This window comes from Poecilia mexicana, unplaced genomic scaffold (genome assembly GCF_051168715.1).
Source record: "Poecilia mexicana isolate PSO_F unplaced genomic scaffold, ASM5116871v1 scaffold_14, whole genome shotgun sequence".
In the NCBI taxonomy this organism is placed as follows: Eukaryota; Metazoa; Chordata; class Actinopteri; order Cyprinodontiformes; family Poeciliidae; genus Poecilia; species Poecilia mexicana.
The window spans coordinates 29,314,325-29,336,446 of NW_028263383.1; the positions used below are offsets into that span (position 1 = coordinate 29,314,325).

General features: G+C 40.2%; 2 protein-coding genes across 2 annotated transcripts; both read right to left on the bottom strand.

Annotated features, from left to right (window-relative positions):
- Positions 1-1,330: 1,330 nt before the first annotated feature.
- Positions 1,331-14,080, bottom strand: elmod1 (ELMO/CED-12 domain containing 1). The gene is made up of 10 exons (XM_014994640.2): positions 14,064-14,080; positions 11,417-11,562; positions 10,009-10,037; positions 9,819-9,916; positions 9,615-9,744; positions 8,919-9,052; positions 8,118-8,186; positions 6,875-6,925; positions 5,584-5,717; positions 1,331-4,822 (listed from the first exon to the last, which is right to left on the bottom strand). Exons 1-10 carry the CDS (start codon positions 14,078-14,080, stop codon positions 4,647-4,649), a joined length of 984 nt encoding a protein of 327 aa, XP_014850126.1. The 3' UTR covers positions 1,331-4,646.
- A 1,470-nt stretch (positions 14,081-15,550) lies between these two features.
- On the bottom strand, positions 15,551-21,085 carry slc35f2 (solute carrier family 35 member F2). Its single transcript, XM_014994638.2, has 9 exons — positions 20,956-21,085; positions 20,338-20,443; positions 19,437-19,609; positions 19,069-19,196; positions 18,739-18,898; positions 18,133-18,289; positions 17,775-17,827; positions 17,536-17,690; positions 15,551-17,403 (listed from the first exon to the last, which is right to left on the bottom strand). The coding sequence occupies exons 2-9, from the start codon at positions 20,424-20,426 to the stop codon at positions 17,200-17,202; spliced, it is 1,119 nt and encodes a 372-aa protein (XP_014850124.2). The 5' UTR covers positions 20,427-20,443; positions 20,956-21,085; the 3' UTR covers positions 15,551-17,199.
- Between the last annotated feature and the right edge of the window lie 1,037 nt (positions 21,086-22,122).

Here is a 22,122-nt window from a genome sequence, read left to right on the forward strand (position 1 = left end):
CTAAAACCCGCAGAGCTGTTCTCCTCACTGTTTTCGTGTTTGCGTCAGTCTGAGGAGTCGCTGACTTTAGCGGAGGACTGGAGCTCTGCCCCGCGGTTCTGACTGACTCCCAGTTCGTCTGCCGCTAATCCCCGTTTTCGCTCATGTCGTTGCGCTACGGTGACACAGCGCGGCCTGCGCGGCTCTCTGGAGTCACGAAACAAACCGGAACCGGAAAACTACCAGCACGGAGCTAACTGGGAGCTAACTGCGGAGTTTAGTACCAGCTAGCTGCAACTTTAAATCTGGAAGCTAAACTTTATAGGACGCAAGAAGAAAACTACGCTGTGTGTAAAGTTACACAATAAAAGGTGTGTGTTCATTCCTCAAAGTCATTTCTTCACCATTTTATTTCTACATTTGTTAATGTAAGAGTTCCAAACTAAATATGTAATTCACAAGCTAAATATTTAGTTTGTAAACCCAATATTTAATTTGCAGCTAAATATTCGATTTGAAAACTAAATATTTAGCTGCAAATTAAATGTTTAGTTTGCAAATTTATTTTCAAAATGTCAAATTGTGTAATTTCACAGATAGTAATAACAGAACTAACTTAAAATGTAACTTTACAGTAAGATATAAAAGCGTTTTTTAAGTTAATAATTTTGAGTATAGATTTAAAAAGTCTTAAAACATATTTTTCCTGTTTTAAGTGAAATTATTACTGATTTAAATCTCTATTCAATAATTGTTAACTTAAAACAAGCTTATATGTTAACTTTTAAGTTATTTGTGTCTTAATTTGAGTGTGTGAAGATATTTGCTCTAGAAGCCACACTAAAATGCTCGTTAAGGTTTTCTGTTTCTGTTCTCTATGCGTTTCATTTTAGACTCTCCTGTTAGCGTTTGTCTTTTTAACATCTGCTTTTGCAAAAAAAAAAAAAAAATTACATTTCATCAAGCTTTTAGAAATCGGATAATTTTGCTAAAATAATGACTCTTGCGCCTTGAAGTTGTATTTTCTTCCTCTCAGTTCAACCATGTTCAGTTGTGTGTGAGTTTGCTGCCCTCTGCTGGTCACTGAAATTCAAAAAGGTCCAAATAAATCTTCACATCTCTTTAAAAATACAACAGAAAACTCATTGCTGCTGCTTCTACCTGGATGATTAAATTGCGTCAAGTCAAGATTCTGACCTAATTTGAGAAAAATAATGAGGAGCTTTGTTTGTTTTTATGACCAAACACCTAAATAAATGCTAACGCTTCTTAATCCTGCCACTTTGACACTTAATCAACATTATTATAACATTAATCACAGAAAACTGAAACAAAAAGACAACAAGCCAAATTTAACTGACATTTAATTTTTATTAATGTTTCTAAAAGTACAGCACAGACAAATTAAATCCACAGTTACAATATCATTACAGCACTTTATTGAAGCATACAGAATGAAAACATCCATGCAGATTAAAGCAGAATACTGGAGCCTAAATTCATCTAGATTACAATGGAACGCCACAGATTACCAGATTAACCTAAAATATTTTAGAGCAAAGCAAAGCGGCAGGACGAGGTGAAATCAGAAACATTCAGCGGCTGCTAAACACCGACTAGAAGCTTCAACTCGACCCAAACGACCAGCAGTGGCAGTAAACATTGATGCTGTACATTTTATCTTCTGTAAGGATTTTCACACCGTGGTGATGAATATTAAAGCAAAGCAACAACCTTAAAGGAAATGTGCAACTTAGAGCAACTGAGCGCTGAGACAATCAAACTGCTGCTGAGCCCGTAAACGGGACGTTTACAACTCTTTAGTCTGAATAAAACACATTTATTATTTCAGATTAATAACTGTCAAATCTGAAGGGTCACAAAAATATCAGGATGAGAAATTAAAATAAGAAACTAAAAGGTTTAACAATCTTTGGTTGTTTCTGACACTCAGTAATGAAAGTATAAAGATTTATACGTCTAATTTAGTTTAGTTTTATTTTTTTAATGATTTCTGAAGAATTAAACAGATTCAGCTTGGAGAAGCTTGGCGAGTCAAGCTAACATTTCCATCTGCTGCAGGTAAGATATTGACTGCAAACAGCTCCACATGACCACACGACAGTTAGTCCAAACTATCACTTTGAAACATGATTAAACTTTAACTCTGAAGTCCTGATTTATCTTATTTACATGGTAACAGTTAAAACTACATTCCTCCAGAAGAAATAAACAAAATAAAGTAAAAAAGTGACCCAGTTAAACTTATCATTACATTTTATTAAGTTTTTATTTTTTGCTCATAATAGACGTTTGTATCTCTGTGTTAAATATTCGAAAAGTACTTTTAATATCTTCACATCCATCTGATTAAATGTTCAGTATTTGCATAAAGCATTAAGGAATATTGTAGATTCGACAGTTTGATTAGTTTAAGTTCTAACAAATTCTAATTTGATAACTTAAACACGTTTTTAAAATATCTTATCTGAAGATATGCACACCAGAGAGACAATGACTGGAACAGGTTTGTTTAACCTTTGACCTCTTGTGTGTGTGTGCAGCAGCCTGACCTTCAGCTCCAAACCACAAAGTGAAACAAGCAGGCACGCGCGGCGCGTTTACAGAAACCAAAGGAAATTATTGCTTTGGCTGAAACAACTATAGAAACATTCAGGAAATGAAACAGATTCAAACATTCAAAACAGAAGAAAATGTGCAAAAACTCTGAAATGTGAAATATTTATAAGTAATTCAACTTTCATATTGAAATATTTAAACACCATTTAGCATTTTTGTTTTGTTTTGTGTTTAATACTGAGCTACAAACTAACTGCTGCTGAGTGTTTTTGGCAAGAAGACGTCTCTCGTGTTCAAGTGTCCAGAAAATGTAAATTACAATCTATGGCAGTTTCAATAATACAGATACAAGGTGAAGCAGCTCATTAAGTTCATAAAACCACCAGGAGCTTTCGCTCTAAATACGTCAGAAACATCTGAACACAAAACATGTCGCTAACGGCAACATCCCAACAGATGAAATGATGAAAATGTTCATGTCTGAGGTGAAACGGCTGCAATACAATCGACACGATTCCTTAAAGCAACGATGAAACGGAGAGAAGCAGCTACAATCGCCAAGGTCATCCTGATGCTGGTGGTCTGAGCTGCAGCCGGAGGCAGTGAATGAGACGGCAAGGTCAAACTGATTCAAGGTCATACTGGTCCAAGGTCAAAGAGACTGAAAGGTCAAACTGATTCAGGGAAATAACCAGATTATAGCATCTGCACCTGGCTTTAGCACGAGGATAACTCCACCGTAGCAAATACTTTCCACACTTTCTGCTGTGTTTGAACTTCTCGTCCACATGCTAACTGCTAACTTAGCGCTTTTTGTTGCTAAACTTATTTCTGTTGAAATTGACCGCAGAGATCTGGGCTAAGATCTGGATTTATTTGGTTAAAAAAGTTCTTTAATGTGTTTAAAGTCCAGTTCTGTTGGTAAGGTGTGAATGCTAAGCTAACTCTGGTCCTCCATACCTTGTTGTGGGTTCGGTTAAAGTGAACTCTGGTTCGGTTTGAATACTTATGAGAACACCAAGTGGACCAGAGACCGCTCCAAAAGCAGGAAGTGGACTACAGCGCAGAGCATTCTGGGTAAATACAACCAAAACAAACACGCTAGGCCAGCAGGAGAAATGGCTTGAGGCTTTTGGCCAAAGACAAGGAGGAAATGCTCAGCAAACAGCGAAACACACAAAGACGGGATGTCCAGGTGAAAGACGGAGGAAGAATGTAAAGGTGTGCTATGTAGAATTAGGTAGGTAACATTACAGACTCCAGAGTCCCCCTAGTGGTCTGGAAGACTTCCTATTTGTTTTTTGTTTTCAGCGTTTCTCTGTCACATTTGTTTTTTTGTTTTTGTTGTTGTTTGTGTGTTTTGGAGTTTGCATTGCGACACTTGCACCTCTCTGCCACTAATTCAAATAAAAGAGGAGCTTCATTGTTTTGGGAGAATGATGAGTCGGAGTGGAGCCCCGCAGTTAGAGGACTTTAGAAAATATCTGTGAATACCAAAGATCTACTCTAAACATTTAGAACTGCCTAATCTAACAGTTCACACATCAGATATACCTCAATATGGATGAATACACATAGTAAAACCAAGTTAGCGATACAGCTGAAGCTAACATTCAGTCTTCGTTATCTCTCCCCTCTGAGGGGTTCAGCCAATCAGCAGCCAGGAATATAAATTCTGATTTGTATTTGGTTTAGGATAATTTACGAGGATTTTATTGTACAAAACAATCCATGAATTATTTGGAGTTACTCCTCACAGAAAAATGTGTGAACACTAAAAGTAGGCGGGGCTCCACTGACCTCTCAGGATCAACTTCCTGTGTGATATTTTAATTTCTTCGGTCAATTATCGCCACCTGCTGGCCCAGATTCTGGTGTTGCTGTGAGTTTTCATGTGGACAGACGTGTCAGCCTGACATGCAGACGGTGTGGAGGGCTGAGGGCGACCAGGAGCAGGCGGAGCGCCGGGGACGGTGAGCTGGTGGCAGTGACGCTATGATGCTAGCTGGGGAACGCCTCCAGCGGGTCGGGGAACCGTCAGCGTGACGCTTCGCCGGCCCGCTGAAGGTCGCCTGGGGGTCGGGGGGTCACAGGTTGACAAGGTGGAGGTCGGAGGCGGAGAAGTGGGGGCACAGAGCCATGTCCGGGTTCTTCAGCTGCCGCAGGATCCGCCGGTGGAACTTGGAGCGGACCCGGTTGAACTCCATGATGTCACTGGGATCCTCCTCAATCCAGAACCGCTGGAACTCCTGCATCAGGTAACCTATTGATCCATAGATAGATAGACAGATGGACGGATGGATGGATGGATGGATGGATGGATATTTCAAAACTAAATATTTAATTAGCAAGATAAATGTTTAGTTTGAGGCTATTTATTTAGCTTCAAACTAAATATTAGCACAGAGCTAATTGCTTGGTTTAGAGCTAAATATTCAGGTCGGTTTCCTAACTAAACATTTAGCTCCATACTTAATATATAGCTAGCAAGCTAGGCATTTCATTTGAGGCTAAAATTTAGCAGCTAAATATTTAATTAGAAAGATAACTAAATATTTAGTTAACTTTAATAAGCTAAATATTTCTAACTAAATATTTAGCTTGATTTGATTAGCAAGCTTAATATTTAGATCAAACTAAACATTTATCTAGCCAACTTAACAACTTGGTGAAAATTTGACTTTGGGAATTGATCCCCTTTGTTTTTCTCTTCTGAAAAACTAAATAACCCAAATTATTTCTGCTAATTTTTTATTGTGTAACTTTAGAAAAGTTTTTAATAGACTGTGTGTCTAACTCTCTAATGCTAGCTCCTACACCCTTCGTCCCTCAGCTGTAGGAAGTTTTATTTATTACTGAATAGATAATTAACATTATTACGGCAATGATGAGCCAAAATATGCTTTTCTAACAAGATGACAACTTTTTTGCTACATTTTTCAGTTTTGCTCTTCAATGTTTTTGTTCCCAGTTGTTAAAATGTGATTGTTCTTGTTGTTGAGTTGTTTTTTTGTGTGAGCTCACAGAAGATCTGCTGGAAGTGCTGCAGGCCGGCCATCTCCGGCGCCACGTTGTACAGGTGGGTCTTCAGGGCGCCGCTCACCAGCAGCGAGTAGGCCAGGTCCGTGATGTTGATGCCCACGATGGCGAACGAATATCTGGACGGAAACAACAGACGGTGATCTACGATCTCAGGATCAGAACCTAAAGTTTGGACCAGTAAACTTTAAACAGAACATTCTGTCTGAGCAGAGTCTGCAGCAGAACTCCGGTCCAGCTGAACCTTCAGGTTCCCTGAACCCACAGTCCCTTTAAGAAGCATCCACACCCCGTCAGAGCTGAGTACTAGTTACATTTACTCAGTTGCATTTACTTGAGTAACTTTTTTGAAAAACTGTACTTTTAGGAGTATTTTTACTAAGCTGTACTTTTTACTTTTACTTGGGTAATTTTATTATGAAGTATTTCTACTCTTACTGGAGCAAAATGTCTGGATTTTCTACCCACTGAATGAAAAAAAAAAAACATGTTTTAACCAAAAACTCACCAGACAAAGACACACCTGCAGTTTTTATTAAAATTTCAAAGTTATTTTACTGAAAGATAATTTTGCCTGATTTTGTTTATTTTTTGCTCCTTATATGAATTACTGTCATTTTTGTCCTTAAAACTCAAAATTTTCCCCTTAATTTTATATTTTGGTCCATCTGATTATGTAGTTTTTGAATACTAAATGATTAATAATTTCATCAGTTATCAGTACTTGAGCAGACTTTTTACCAAATACTTTTTGACTTTTATTTGACTCATTTCTTGGCTACTTTTTATTCCTAGTTGAGTATAAATTTTGGGAACTCTGCCACCTTTGCAGAGAGTAAACTTTTCATATTTTATCACATTACAACCAAAAACAATCGCATTTATTGTTTTTATTTTTTGTGACAGACCAACATAATGTGAACGACAAACTTACAGAAAACTGCAGAGATGCTGAAACACTGAGTTCATTTAACTAAAGGCTAAAACTGACCTGTTTAGAGTTGCTTTTGAACCATAATTAACTGATCATTAATTAAATCCAATATTTGTTCTCAAATCAGTGACTGTATGATGTTGTTGTGACTTTTTATTTTTGTGTTTTTATGATGTAAAGCTCTTTGTTGCTGTAACGTGTTATACAAATAAAATTAGCTGATTGATTAATCAATTAAAACATTTTAAACCAGCACAACTGAACCCTCAGGTTCAGTTGAGCTGAACCTGAGGGTAAGACACTAACTGCTCATAACCGCTCCACTGACTCACAGAGACTCACCCGATGGCTTTGTCAGGGACCTTCTGCTCCCAGTCAGGCTGGTTCAGCTCACTGTGGACGACACGCCGTGAGTCACGGTGGGAAGCAGCACACACACGCACGCACGCACACACACACACACACACACACACACACACACACACACACACACGCACACACACACACACACACTGTAAGCTGCTTTACATGAGCTGGTTCAGAGACGTATAGACACTCTGAGCTGCTGTCGCTTTAACGATGCAACATGAACTAATAAATATAAATACTGTAATAAAGTCTCAGCGGTTCTGATCAAATAAAAGCCGCTGCTGCATCAGCAGACCCAGAATTTATTTTCAACTGAAAAACCAAACACACACAGGAAAAAGTGATACAGTTTTTGCTTTTTTGTCATATTTAAAGGTTTCAAATGATCTAAATATCAAACAAATCTAAATAAAAACAAATATAGTTACTCAGGAAAAATATATATTTTTAGGAGTATTTTACTACCTTGTAATTTTTACTCATAGTTGAATAAAGTTGTTTGTTCTTCATGCAGGGAATGAAAAACAAACATTTGGTTTTAACCAAAGACACAAACTAAGAGTTTATGTCAGAGAGAGACCTCTTGTTTCTATACCAGCTTTGTTATTTTAATGGTATTTTCTATCTGCTGAAACTTTTATGGCTTTAGGAGGTCAAATAAAAACATAAACACACCATAAACTTTAACATGTTAGCTAATAAAGATGGTAACAATCAGGTCAGATTATTATTATTCTTTGTCTGATCTCAACATTTATTTGATAATCTGAAACATTTAAATGTGACAAATTGCAAAAACTAAACAAGTCTGTATTTTACAGCTTTCTTTTTTTTAAACTTTAGACCTTTAAGTAACAGAGAAACTATTTAAATGCAGTTTATCTACATGAAACATGACCCTGAAGGACAAATCAATGAAAGGTAAATGCAAGTGAATGAAAGTGGAGGTTAGTACCTGGGCTTTCTGTGAGAACTCCTAGATGGACAGAAAGTAAAGGAGTGCGCAGAAATGAAGGTGGAGAGCAAAACAAACAGAAGAATCTTCATTTGAGACATGAGTCGAGTCAGTGAGAAGCAGCAGCAGTCAGAGAACAGTGAGGCAGCGATGGCATGGAGCGAAGCAGGCAGAGAGATGGATGCTAGCAGCGGCTGGTCAGACTTTAACTAGCCAGTAACACAGACTGATCTCAGGTCAGGAAACGTCACGCCAACATACTTGTGCTTTGGCTGCAGTGAGTCCTGGAGCATCTGCAGCGCCGCGGTTCTGTCATGTTCTGCAAAATACCTGCAGAGATCCAGAGCAGGTGGACAGATGCTCAGCAAGGCAAACACTGCAGCTAGCTTCCTCTGCAAAACAACAACGAGTTAGCGTGTTTTCAGATTAACAGCTATAAACTAACAGGAGCCATTTGTAAAAAAACACAGGAAAATTAATAGCAATAATTTCTGTCAATTTGCCTTTAATAAGAGAAAAACTGTCAACGTCTCACTGTTTTCATTCATTTATAAATGTCACAGAAACAAAATATTTCATTAGTAAGTTAATTATTTAGTCTACCAGCTAAAAATTTAGTTCCAACCTTAATATTTAGCTGAAAGCTATTTATTTAATTAGCAAGCTCCAACTAAAATGTTTAACTCAGAGCTAAATATTTAGTTTGAGGATAAATATTTAGTTAGCTACAATTTAGTTCACAAAGTTTAAAACTAGATATTTAGTTTGAAGCTTAATATCTAGCTAGAAAGCTCTAGCTAGCTAAATATTGAGATGGAAAGCTCAATATTTAGCTTTAACCTCAACATTTAGCTCTGAGCTAGCTAATTTAGCTTGTAAGCTAAATATTTATGAAGCTAAGTGTGACATTTATAATTGGATGAATAACACAAACATGACTTTAGTAAGTAAATTCCAGTTTTTGCCTCTAATTAATTTGAATTATTGTTGTTAGCTTGACCCTGTTTCCAGACGGCGCCCCGAAGTGTGACAGTTTGTTGGTTTTCTGGGTTCTGAGCTTACAGCAGGTTCTGCAGGCCCAACAGGCCCATCCCTCTGAAGTCAGTCTTGGGATCGTTGCCTTGGAAACCGATTTCACACCACTGCTTGGAGATGCGCCCGGTGAGGGGTGTGTCGGGACGCAGCTCCTTCCACAGCTACAACACAGAACCAGAAGCTCACAAAGCCATGACATCATCATCTGGGCTTTCCCAAATAGTTTAAAGGTGCAGCGATACTAGTGCATGTAAACATCTGAATATGGAGAAAGCAGCACTGAGCTCCACAAGCTAGGCCTAAACCATCATAAGCATTAGCTATGCTAACGCTGCAGTGCTAATCATAAACATTAGCTATGCTAACGCTACAGCACTACACAGACTGCTGCATAGACAGTCTTCATCCACTTCAAAATAAGAGCTTGAATATAAATGTCCAAATACTTGAACTTAACAGTTGATAAGCAAAACCTTACCACAGATGTCTAAATTTATTGAACTAAAGGTTTACAAAACAGACAAGTGAATTAGCGCTGTGGAAAATATTCAAAAAATTAAACTTAGGAGAAGTGCCCTAAACATTTTAAAAGTTGGTAAAAAAGCTGAATCACAAAGTAAGTAATTAGCTCCTCTATTAGCAGAACTGTCCCCACCACTGAATTAATGAACCAGTTGAATATTTCCTCTGCTCATTCTGGGTTTTCCCAGCAGACTGCTGTACCTTCATCAGCATGCTCTCATGTTCGGTGTTTTCAGAGTCGTACGGCTCCCTGCGCAGCTTCTCCACCTCAGCCATCAGACTCCGGTAGCCCACGATCTGCAGCAGGCTGGCCTGCAGCGAGACGCCCAGCCTGGAGGCACAGAGACAGCCAAAGTGACCTCTGACCTCAGTTACAAGTACACTCAGGATAAAACGGAGTCGTACTGCGGGTTGGTGTCCGGGTTGATCTTCTTCAGGGCCATGATGTCGTCGATGGTCTTCTCCACCTGGTCAGGATGGACGCTGAGGGCCGACCGCAGCAGCTGCACAGGAAGAGAAGAGGGAGACGTGAAGGAGAACAGGCAGAGAACAGGCGTGTTTATTTATCCGACATGCCGGGACTGCAGACTGGTACCTCATACTTGGAGTAACGCAGAGACGACTCTGAAAGGAGAACGTTGAACAGCGTTAGTAAAAATGATGAGAATACCAAATAACTGTAATTATTATCATATTAATGCAGTGCTGCAGGTCAGACAGGGATCAGGATTTTAAAACTGAATTTTTCAAACAGTAAAGACGGAAACAGAGATTCAGTTTTTACACAACATTCAGCAGCTTTTTTTTTTTAACTTTTTTAAAAATAAAATCTTGATTTAAAAACATCTTCTTGTTTTTACTCCTGTCAGTTTTATGTTTTTTTAAAGGTTTTGTTGGCTCTAGTTGGCCTCAGGCCTTTATTTGAAAGTAGTTTGACAGGAAAGGGGGTTGTGAGAGAGGGGGAGGACATGCAGCAAATGTCACCAGGCTGGGAATTGAGCCTGTGACCACTGGCATGAGGACTAAGGCCTCAATACATGGGTTGTGCTTTGCCCCTGCACCATCACAGCACCCCCGTCAGTTTTATGTTTTATGTGTTTTTAGGCTCATTGCCATTTTATAGCAAATCCAGTGACTATGTTACCTTCAGTGTTTATAAAAATGGTACATATATCTAATGTGATCTAAAACTTATTTCACTTCCAGATTTAACTACTTGAAATTAAGAAACTCCTGTTCTTTCTGAAGCACCGCCTCCAGGAAGTCATCCCAACATGGCTCCTATTAACCCTTTAACGTTTTTACCAGCGCTGCTCTGAGCAGCAGCTGAAAGGTAGACTTTAGCAAACTGCAGATGTTTGCTAATTGCTGCTGGCGAGTCTAGAGGAACTGAGTGGGGGAGGAGCTGTGCTTGGAGGGCGGGGCTAGGTCCACCCAGGCATTTTAACAGCTGAATGGTAGCCATGGAGATTAAAGGATTTCTCAAACATGAAAGAATCAAAGCAATAATGCAGGTTTGATTTTGATGAGAGAATAATATTATAATATGAAGGAAAAATTTAAAAAGTTAATTTTACATGATACTGTTACTTTAAAGTTTGAACTGAAGACATAGAAATGTGGTGAATACTTTCTGACCTCTGACCTCTGCAGCTGCTGTTCCAGGTTATTAATGGATTCATTTCTGAACCTACAGTAATGAAGTCGGAACAGGTTCTAAACTTGAGGGAATCTTTCACTGCAGACATTTGTTTCCTTTTCTTATGTGAAGTTAAGCGCGGCGCAGCATGCAAATATGGCAGTGCGCCGGGGCAGCATGCAGGGGCAGCGTGCAGGGGGCAGCGTGCAGGGGCAGCGTGCAGGGGGCAGCGTGCAGGGGGCAGCGTGCAGGGGCAGCATGCAGGGGCAGCAGCGTGCAGGGGCAGCGTGCAGGGGGCAGCGTGCAGGGGCAGCGTGCAGGGGCAGCGTCCAGGGGCAGCAGCGTGCAGGTGGCGGCGGCCCACCTATCTTCAGAGTCCTGCGTGCTCCCGGCTTGTTGCTGTAGCAGATCCTCTGCAGCTCGCAGCGGCCTGTAAACTTCCTGGTGACGAACTTCAGGCCTCGCCACAGACATTTACAGTAGAGGAAGACGAAGAACTGGGTCACCACTCTGCAGAGGAGGAACAAAAAAGAAACACAAAACACACCCAGAGGGGGACATGAAATCTGATTTTACAGATTTCATCATTATTTCTAATTTTAAAAGGTGAAAATTAGAATTCATTTGGTACATAATAACATTAAGATTGTTCATTATCTTAGTTTTTTTTTGTTTTGTTTTTTTGTTACAAACAGATGAAGATTCAATGCTGGGGGTGGGGGTTCAGTCTGAAGATGTTTTCACTTCTGACCAAAAGCTTCTGAACTGATTTGAATTCAGATTTTCTACAAACTCTGGAAATCTTTTCATTTTTAAAGTTTGTGGATTGAAACATTTTTCTGTGGTAAATCTGGACGATCCAGATTCTAGATTTTTACTGGTCCAAGATTGTCCTGATACGTAAAAAAGTCCTTTACTTTACTGCTTGCTGTGTGGAAAAAATATGATAAATATGAGTTTTTATAAGTTTAAATTCTAATAAACATTAGAACTGGAGGACATTTCAAAAATTCAAAATAAATAAACAAAACAAAACAACAGAAACAACAAATAAGATGAATTATAAAGTCTTCAAAAAAGTTCTAGTTGAGACCAAAACACCAGACTGAAAACTTTTATCATCCAATATTTAGTAGAATGAGAAAAATGATAAATCATGCAAATGTTAGTTTTAATCTATCATGTGATTAATTGATTTAAAACTATAACTGTTTTGGATTCAGATCGCTGGTTCTGTTGAAAGTTTTTAAAACAAGATAAAGAAGACCAACTGAAATGAATTCATTTCTGTTTGTAATGAGATCAGAGTTAATCTGACAGGGAATCAGAGAAGAGGGCGGACCGCCATGCAGCGGCAGGTTATTTCTGACAGCAGAGCCTGAGTCGGCCTGCAGGGAGCAAACCTCCAGCAGCCTGAGAAGAATCACATCTGCATGTTCAAAACGCAGACCGTCTTCACGTCCAGATCAGCCTGAGCCAAACGGCACAGCAGGACTAAAGCTGCTGCAGGAGCAGAGCTGCGTGCTAAACGGCCCAGATTGACTCAGTCGCTTCCTCTTCGCCTCCAGGGGAAAACAAACGGCAACAAGAAGGAAAACGGGATTCTGACTCCAACCAGTTTCACATCCTGGTGCTTCATTCTAAACTCTGAGTATCAAAACGACCTGCAAACCTGAACAACGGTCTGCAGTCATTAACTCACTGAAATGATATCTCTTCTTACAACAAGAGTTCAGATTCAGCAAAAAGAAAAAAAACACGCCGCTGTTTCAGCAGCACCTGCACAAAAACACGACGTTTGTACTTGCAGTTCGAACTGAAGCACTGATAGGAGTTAAAGACAAAGAAATAAACAGCAACACCATAAATATAATATAATATAATATAATATAATATAATATAATAATAACACTGATTAATAATGTTAGCATTGCAGAACCATGAATAAATAAAGTTAATAATCACTATTTTAACAAATAATTAGCACAGCTAGCTGCAACAGGAGGTTAGAAAAGTATCGGTTTCTACTTTCCAGGTCACATATTTAAATATTCTGGGATATTTAATAATGTTTTTATTGTAATAATGACAGTAGAAATAAAAATAACAGCTGAAATGTAATCCTCACTTGTTCTTGTTTATGTTAGCATTGCAGCGCAGCTAGCTTTAATAGCAAGCTAAAAGAGTTTTATTCCTTTCAGGAGTTATCACTTTCGAACTGGTTATTTTATCTCCATAAATGAAGAACAGAAACTAAAATAAGAACTGAAGCCTCTTCTGTTTATGCCTAGCTAGTTAGCTTTAGCTCTGCAGCTGCCACAGAAAATCAGATTAGAGCAGCAAGAGTTCAGATTATAGAAAATAAATACTGAAGGCTAAATTATTGCATTATGCTGAAATAATACAACATGGCTAAAATAGTAAAGTTCCAGCAGTTTAAAGGTTTCTTTTAGAGTGATAACTGTCTTCTAAATTAGAATAAAAAACATGACCAGAAATATATTTTGAAATTATTTTAAGCTTCTGGTTAAAAACTAAAAGCCCTCTACATTATGTCATGTCATGTTATCTGTTTAATTTCTTTTAAGTCTCTAGCAGTGTAAACATGTCCTTTAAAATCGGCTGGATTTTATTATTTACATCCAGCAGCTCAGCAGACAGTTTTGCCAGCCATCATTACCCATTAATCTGATTCTGGTGTTTATCATCCAAAGGCTGAACAGTCACAGACCCTGAAATGGAGTCTTGATAATCTGGATTTTACCAGTTTAATAAATTACAGACAGATTTAAAAAGCGTGATTTTTCCAGGATTAAAATCCTCTGAAATAAGAAGCTGTCCAACATGCTGGGCTCTAAGCAGAGCGGCTCTTTCTGTGCCTGCAGATAAACTCCGCTCATGAATTAATCAGATGTTTTATTGGCTCGGTTCGCCCATAAGCCGCGCAGGTAAAAACCCATTCGGTTCAGTTCGGTTCCGTCTGCCTTTCAAGCCTCCATCTTGATTCCTACCGGAGGAAGTGCTTCATCTTGGCGGCTCCTGCTGGTTCGGTTCGGTTCGGTTCGGTCCTGGACCTGAGGACAGAGCAGATTCTCTGTTATTCAGGCCCGGATATCCGGAGCTGTCCGCGGTGCTGACGGGCCGCCGCGCCGAGCCTGATCCCCGGAACCCTGCAGGATCGGTTCGGTCCGGTCCGGTAGCAGGTCCAGAAGTGAAATGTTTTCTTACCTGTTCTGATGACACGAGGGGATGCAGCGGAGGGATTCTGCGTTTGTTGCCCAGCTACAGCCTCTGCTGCGCCTCCATGACGGCCACCGACGGTATGGCAAGCCGTCACCACATTTAGTCTGACACACTGGAGCCAATACGTCATCGATCGCTAAGTTCCGTTTTTTTGAACGCATGGATGATTTAAGAGGAAAAACAACTCAGTGTGAGTTTAACTAAACAACAGGCGTCCCAAAAGTATTCATACACCGTTCATACGTTTCTTCTTCTTTACTGATATTCTGAAAAGTGTGGCATGCATTTGTAGCCACCGTTCTCTGCAGGTTGGTCGGAGAACATATGAAAGTCTCAGTCTGGATTTTGACTAGGCCTTTCTAGGCCATGAATTCTTCCACATAACTGAAAAAAATAAAAAAATAAAAATTTTAACTGAGTTTGAAGTCCTCTGGTAAAACCTGAAAAGCAGGCTGAGCCCAAAATTATTCAAACCCCTGGAAGATTAAGATTTAAAATAATATCAAACCTGACCAACAGGTTTCTTTTGAAATGATATTAACATTCTGGATAAACATAGCTGTAGATTATGATATAACAACATTTCTATTTAAACTAATTAAAGTTCTATGAGGCATTAATAAGTGCAGCTAAAAAACTAATTTTTCATTGTTGATTTTTGGTTCACTGCTGACTGTTTGATTCGCTCCTGGATGTCAATTGAACGTAAATATAAAAATTATTTCAGAACTGAATTGATGTTATGATTCCAGATGTCGTCTTGTTATGACGGTCTCTGATAAATGCTAAAATGACTTGCCATAGCGCTGAAAGCTGCAGCGCATGCAGACACTGCAGCGGACAGACATGCATCATCCCGGCGCTGCATGGTTTGTTTCTGCAGCTCAGGACAAATCCAGAAAACACGTCGATCATCAGAATCCCGCTGGATTCTGAGAAATGTAATTAAAAAAAAATCCGGCCTGGCATTATGATGTATGGGTTTGCCTCTAATCCGTCATTTTCTCACCACTTGGTGGCGCTGTACCAACGTCTTTGTCCTCATAATAAACATTTTCCTCAGATTCTAAACTTTTCCTCTGAGAGGAATCTTTATTGTTATTTATTAAAGTTAGTCACATACAACCCAGAGATGTGCTGATTTATGGATTTATTATCGGAGTAAAGAAACTAAAATGATTTGAAGCCTGAATTCACCAAACTTACCACTAGATGGCACCAAATCCATCAGTTTGAACAGGAGACAGACTGCAGATTTCATTAAAAAAAATCTATTTATTAATGAAACAGTAAACTGTGACAGCATGGTAACATGTTCCTCTGATGGCATAAACTCATTTACAGCATCTTTATCTTTGGTGAATTAATAACAAAACATAACACAAGGCAAATAATTTGGTATTTAGACGACAGACTCTTTTACATCCAGTCCCAGATATTTACTGTAAATTAATTTAATAACCTCCTAAGGTGGCGAAGCTTCAATCTATGGAGGCACAGATCAAACAAAATGACACTTAGTGGAAAAGTTTCAGCTCTGATTCACAAAGCAAAACGATAAAAAGCTGTAGAAGGTAAACATTCACGTGTTTCTTCATGTAAAGTGCAGCTCAGAGTTATAAATAATATACAGACTGGCTGAAGTCCAACTGGAAAGCTTTAGCGATGCACAATACATCGGCATCGGACGATGTTCACCATTCAGGAAAATATCAGAATCGTATATTTACATATACATATGAAGAAAAGGAACGTCCAAAATATCAATGTCAACATCATCAGTATCGGCTGATCGGCCATTTTGTAACGCATCGTATCGGTTGGATGAGTGAAACTGGGCCGATAAACAGCTGATGTTTATTTCTGTGCTGTCTGTGTCACAGGAAGGGGTGGGACTTGGTCATGTGACTCATCGTGATGTAGCAAAGGATTCTGGGATGTTAAACTTAAGCAGGATGGCTGTTTATTCATGATGTCAAAAAAGACAATAAATATATCCGATATCAGTTTTTGGCAACATAACAGTAGTTTTAATATCAGATATTGATATTGGCACAAATCTGGATATCACTGCATCTCTAAAATAAAATAAAGTTTAATATAATATTATTAATATTATTAATGTTACCGTTCATCAGACTCTGAAATCAGTCCGGTTGTATCAGTTTATCCGGATGAACGGATGAAACCATTCAGATGGTTTCACCGTTTCATATGTTTACAGTTTTGCTTAATTTTTGGTCATATTTCACTTTTTGGAGGTAAAAGTATCCGAGTCCTTCGGAATGTTTAGTAACAACCTGAAATCAGTTTTCACCAAATTTAAGGCAAACATTTAAAGTTATTTTAAAATAATTTACCCAGTCTACTGTAAGAAATGTGATGATGTAGAAATAGTCCAGAGAAATACAAACCTTTACCTTTCTGCACCCTTTAGGTCAAGAGGATAGTTAAAGAATAATTATTTTATTTTGTTTGATTAATACTCAAAATCTGATTTTTATTTTATGCATAGAGATCAGAACCAGCAGACTGAAGAATTTTAAAAACAATTTATCTCTGAGACTCAGTCAAATGTGGAACTACAAAAATAAAGATTGATGAATGTGTAACAGCTTCAGCTCACTGGTTCTGAACTGGTTTGTTTACTGGAGGCAGGAAGGGAAGACTGGGCCACATGCTGGTGCAATGAGGAGTGTAGAGACCGATGGTCCGACCTGCTAAACTTATCAGGAATATTCAATATTCTCTAACAGGAACAGCCACATAATTCAGAGGTTCAGAAACAGGAAAAACTAAAAGGTCTGTGACCCGGACTGTAAACCGTCTGCCTGGATTGGGAGCAGAAAACGATCCGGTGTAACTCGTAACAGTAACTGGCCTCGGTTACAGAACCTGGTTCCATCAGAGAGTTGTGAACATCACGACCGATCCGGTTCTCTGAGTGTCTCCGCCTGCAGCCAGCAGCCGGTCGGCGGCCGGATCAGAGACGGCGTCGGCTACCTGCGGGTCGATGCCGTCCGGAACGGCGGAGAGCGTCGGCACGGCGTTGAACATGATGAAACCCACGGTGATGATGATGAACGAGACGATGTACAGCACAGAAAACTGAGCAGAAAACAACATGGAGACGACAGAAGGCCCATTTAGTAACAGCACTGAGGACCAGCGAATGCACCAAACATGCAATACCAGCGATGGCCACTAGGTGGTCAGAGTCCTGATGGCAGTCAGCCTCACCTTGTAGCTGAAGAGGAAAAGGCCGCAGAAGAGGCTGAACAGGTCGGCAGTGAGCAGCGACAGGTTGACGGCCGTGGCGCTGGTCAGCCTCACCACCACCGGCATGAAGCTGTACAGAGCGTACATGCACAGGGCATAGACCGCAAACAGCATGACTGCAGCACAACAACGCATGACTGTTACTTAGCAACCAGAGACAGGAAGCACCATCACAGGTTCACATAAAGCTGCTGACTTACAGATGTAAAGATCCCATTTTATCGCTTTAACAGCATTGATTTCTAGTGCAGCCCTGAAATCACAAAGCAGACGAATAAACTCAAAGCTGTAGAAAGAGAAGCTCCAACATGGAGGCTAACGGCTCCGACATGGAGGCTAACGCTAACGGCTCCGACATGGAGGCTAACGGCTCCATCATGGAGGCTAACGGCTCTGACATGGATGCTAACGCTAATGGCTCCGACATGGAGGCTAACGGCTCCGACATGGAGGCTAACGGCTCCGACATGGAGGCTAACGGCTCCAACATGGAGGCTAACGACTCCATCATGGAGGCTAACGGCTCCGACATGGAGGAGCTCTTAAACAGTGACTTACAGCTGCGCGCCGCTGATCAGAGTCCCAAACAGTCCCATCATTCCCAGGAACTCGACCCGGCTCAGGTTCTTCACCGTGTGCTCCTGGCACAGGTTGGACACAGCATAGAGGACGGAGCTGAGCAGAACCAAGCCGTCACCCAGAACCACATCACTGGCTGCATGGAGGGAAAACTGGCAGTCAGAAACGCTGGAGATAATAAAAACCTTTAATCCAGCAGAAAACACAGAAGATGTAATTAAATTAGTGAACCTAAAAGCAAAATGAGACATGCACAACAACTGCATACCTTCCAGAAACCATTCTGATACATCAGAGTAAAGATAGAGGACCACAGCAGTAGCTGGAACTGGAGCAGACATTACGTTTATCTGAATGCTGATAGAATCTTTGACCAAAGTGTGTTTTTAAATCCCTGGGTAGAGTGCCGGTCTGTTAGGTCTCCATATTACTGCTCTCATCTGTTCTGAGTTTCTCACCAAATATCCTTCATGATCTCACAGCAGAGCTGCAGATTGACCACTTCACTGAGTGGACACCGTTAGCTAACCAGAGTTAGCATCATGGCTCTTCAGCAGTGAAACACCAGACTGAAAGCGTCCTTACTGGATCCCTGGTCCCTCCCGGCTACGATGTCGGCCCCCACCATGGCCCCCACCCCCAGCAGGCACACCATCACGGCTACGAAGTGCAGCGGCCTGTAGCGCGTCTTCAGGAAGATCCACGAGAGAACCATCAGCACCGGGATCACGAAGCAGTCCAGCAGCTGGAACCGCAACACAGGAAACACCATTCACAGATAAAAATGAAACATTTTTCCGTTAAAATGATTTCTGGTTCATTTGAAATGTGAATCATTTCACTTTTCTGCAGTACTTGAAAAGAAACGCCTCAGATAACGACAGTTTACTGCAGCTGCCTGTGTTTCCTCCGTACCTGAATGCTGGTCAGAGTGGTGAACTGGTACGCCTTCACCACCATGTAGTTTGCCTCCACATCGGCCAGACCCATCACCAGATATTTCCACCACTTGGTTCTCAGGATCTTCAGGATGTTGGTGTCACCTGCAGGAACATGTTGGCAGACAGATGCCATTTTCTCCCAGGCTTACAGAAAAACACAACTTTCCACAGAGCAGATGCACTATTCAGTAAAAATAAAATAAGAATAGTTCAGCTGGTAAGTAAATCACTTCAGTTCTGTTTTCTTCCATTAAACGGCAAGCTTAAATGCACCAGTTTAAAAAAAAAATCAAAGTGAGGAAGTCGCTATGGATGTTCAGATTCTCAGGGAGTCGTTCTGACCTCTGTGGATGCAGAGGGTCGGGGTGAAGGTGAGCAGCAGCAGGGCGTAGTTCAGGAAGCTCTGCAGCATGGGCGTCTCCACCCCGGCATCGGCCAGGTACTGGCAGCTGCCCGCCGTCCCACAGATCAGCAGGGACAGGACCTGTCCCATGGCGATGGTCTTCAGCAGCTGGCTGCAGGGAGGGAGAGACAGAAAGAGGGTGGGAGAGAGAGAAAAATACAGCAAGAGAGAGAGAGAGAGTTACAGTTTTGATGTTTATTTTGTGATATTAGATTAGCTACTGCTGCAGTTAGCTAATCTAAATTAGCTAATCTGACACAGCGGTGGTTGATTAGCTCATTTAAACACCTGCTCTCTTGATGATCTGTCAGAGTTGGTGTTTGGGTTGCCTTTTACTTTAACTGAACCAAAACACACCTAATTCCACAGCATGTCTACATGTTAAGTTGTCAAAGTCAAGCTAGCGCAACTGAGCTACTTTCCTCTCCCTCGCCATTTTTTGCTAATTAAAACTTTTTCCTGTCCTCTGAAAACTATTCACATCCTTTAACTTTTCATTCATGGTGCCATTACAAAACCAAACATCCAAATATTTCATTAGGATTTTATGTGACAAACCAACACTAAGTGGTGTGTGTTTGTGAGGAGGAAACATTAATTTTCAAGTCTTTCCTTAGTTAAAGTTAGATCTGTCATTAACATGTACACTTGCTGTGGCCATTAGGGCTGGAAAGTCCTTTCAGTTTGCCAAATATGTTACTTTCATGCAGAGCACAATGCAAAATCTGAACAAAAGTTAAAGGACCAGCAGCACGATAAATCTGACAAAACAGTCAAAGAAGAAATATTTTACACACAGTAACTAAAAACTGTAGATAAGGCCGAGAGAGAGCTGCTCACCATGAGAAAATGTCCTTCAGCCTGTCTCTGTCCAATCTGCAGCCGTTTCTCCATTTGCCACACAGGCTGTCCTCTGTGGGCCCCTCCATCGCTATGACAGCTCAGCCTGGCCCCACGGGATTAAACAGAGTTATTGTCATTTTAAGTCATCTTCATCTGACAGGCCGAGCAGAAAATCAGACAAATGTCCAAAAACCCTGGTTCCTCCTCACAGAGGAAAAGAAAAATTCAAATTATTTTTTCCATATTGGAAAAATATAAATGTAATCCTGCAGAAAATGAAGAAGAGACCAAAGCAATCAATCTGAATCATTTGGCTCAACTGGAAAACTTGAAAACACTTACTTTAAATGATAAGCTTACACTTTCGCTCCAAAAGAAATAAGCCGATTGTTACAGGAACCCTGACTGAGTCTTACAGTTTGTATTATTTCAGTTGACCAGCTTTTACTATCTGCCAAGAACAGCAGAAATGCTAAAACTGTTACTATTTATGTGGAATTTGTTCTAGCTACTCTACACACGAGCCAGGCGGCGCTGATCATCGCTTCTCTGTGTTTTTAAACAACTCTTGGCTAAAATGCAGAAAAACGAACAGAAAAATGAACGTGAACAAACCTTCTTCTCCTCTGTCATCTCATTGTTTAGATATTTTCCAGACGAAAATATTGATCGTATTTCAGCTGTATCTTCACACACACCTAGCAGTACCGACTCACTCTAACCTCGTGTCATTAAAACCCGCCTCCTGCGCTCTGATTGGTTGAACAGGAGCTGACCAGACTCCTGTTTTTGGACTGTGGGAGGAAACCGGAGTACCTGGAGAAAACCCACGCATGCACAGGGAGAACATGCAAACTCCATGCAGAAGGACTGGGGCCAGGAATTGAACCCAGAACCTTCTTGCTGCAAGGCAACAGCTCTACCAACTGTGCCACTGTACAGCCTTCTTTAATATGCAATAAATATGATTTGGGGAAGTATTTGCCGCACTTTGTTGTTTTTTGGTCATATTTACTGTAGATATTATACACCATGCTATAAAATAAAAGATTAAAATATCTGTCAATAACTATTTGGGCATTTTAGGAAAGAGATTTGATTCAAATTCAAAAATACTTTATTTATCCCAAAAGTAAACTAAATGTTTCTAACTGGTATTGTTCAAGTACCTGCAAAGAACCGCTTAGAATGGTGATGCTGTGGGCAGGAAGGACCTCTGATAGCAGTCAGTCTCGCTACGGTTCTGAAGAAGCCTCTGACTGAAGACTGTTGCTGTATGACAGTCTGATAGCTATCGTGACATGCTATCAGTTCAACATCCAGGCAGGAGAGACAACATTCTACCGAAACATGTTTTCTGTGAACAACTTCAACTGTTGGCTAGCTCTGCTAATCCACCGCATTTGCAAAGCTGGCCAAATATGAATCTGAATCTCTTCAGCCCTTTCTAAATTTATTGAAAAGTGAAAACCAAACCATAAGTTTTGTTTTCATTTTTCAGCTCACTGATAATAAAGAAATGAGAAATAATGACACTTTATTATTTTATTCAAATCAAATTTTATTTGTATACCACATTTCAGCAGCAAGGCATTTCAAAGTGCTTTACATCATTAAACACAAAAAAGTCAGTTATTAATGAACTATCTTCCTTGAGAATCAGTCAGGACTCTGATTTCTGATCCTCCACCTCTTTTCAGGAAGACAATGGATATTTTTCTGTAACTTATTGTAATATATTCCTAGCAGGCATAGAGTCAAGGCCAGTTCTTCCAAGACAAC

Coding starts and splice junctions, on each gene's coding strand:
- elmod1 (XM_014994640.2), bottom strand. Junction 9,745..9,818: donor AACCCGGACACCAACCCGCA/GTACGACTCCGT, acceptor CTGTGCCTCCAG/GCTGGGCGTCTCGCTGCAGG. Junction 9,053..9,614: donor ATGAGAGCATGCTGATGAAG/GTACAGCAGTCT, acceptor TCTGTGTTGTAG/CTGTGGAAGGAGCTGCGTCC.
- slc35f2 (XM_014994638.2), bottom strand. CDS start 20,426: ATGGAGGGGCCCACAGAGGACAGCCTGTGTGGCAAATGGAGAAACGGC. Junction 19,197..19,436: donor GACCCTCTGCATCCACAGAG/GTCAGAACGACT, acceptor ATGTTCCTGCAG/GTGACACCAACATCCTGAAG. Junction 17,828..18,132: donor CTGATCAGCGGCGCGCAGCT/GTAAGTCACTGT, acceptor TTGTGATTTCAG/GGCTGCACTAGAAATCAATG.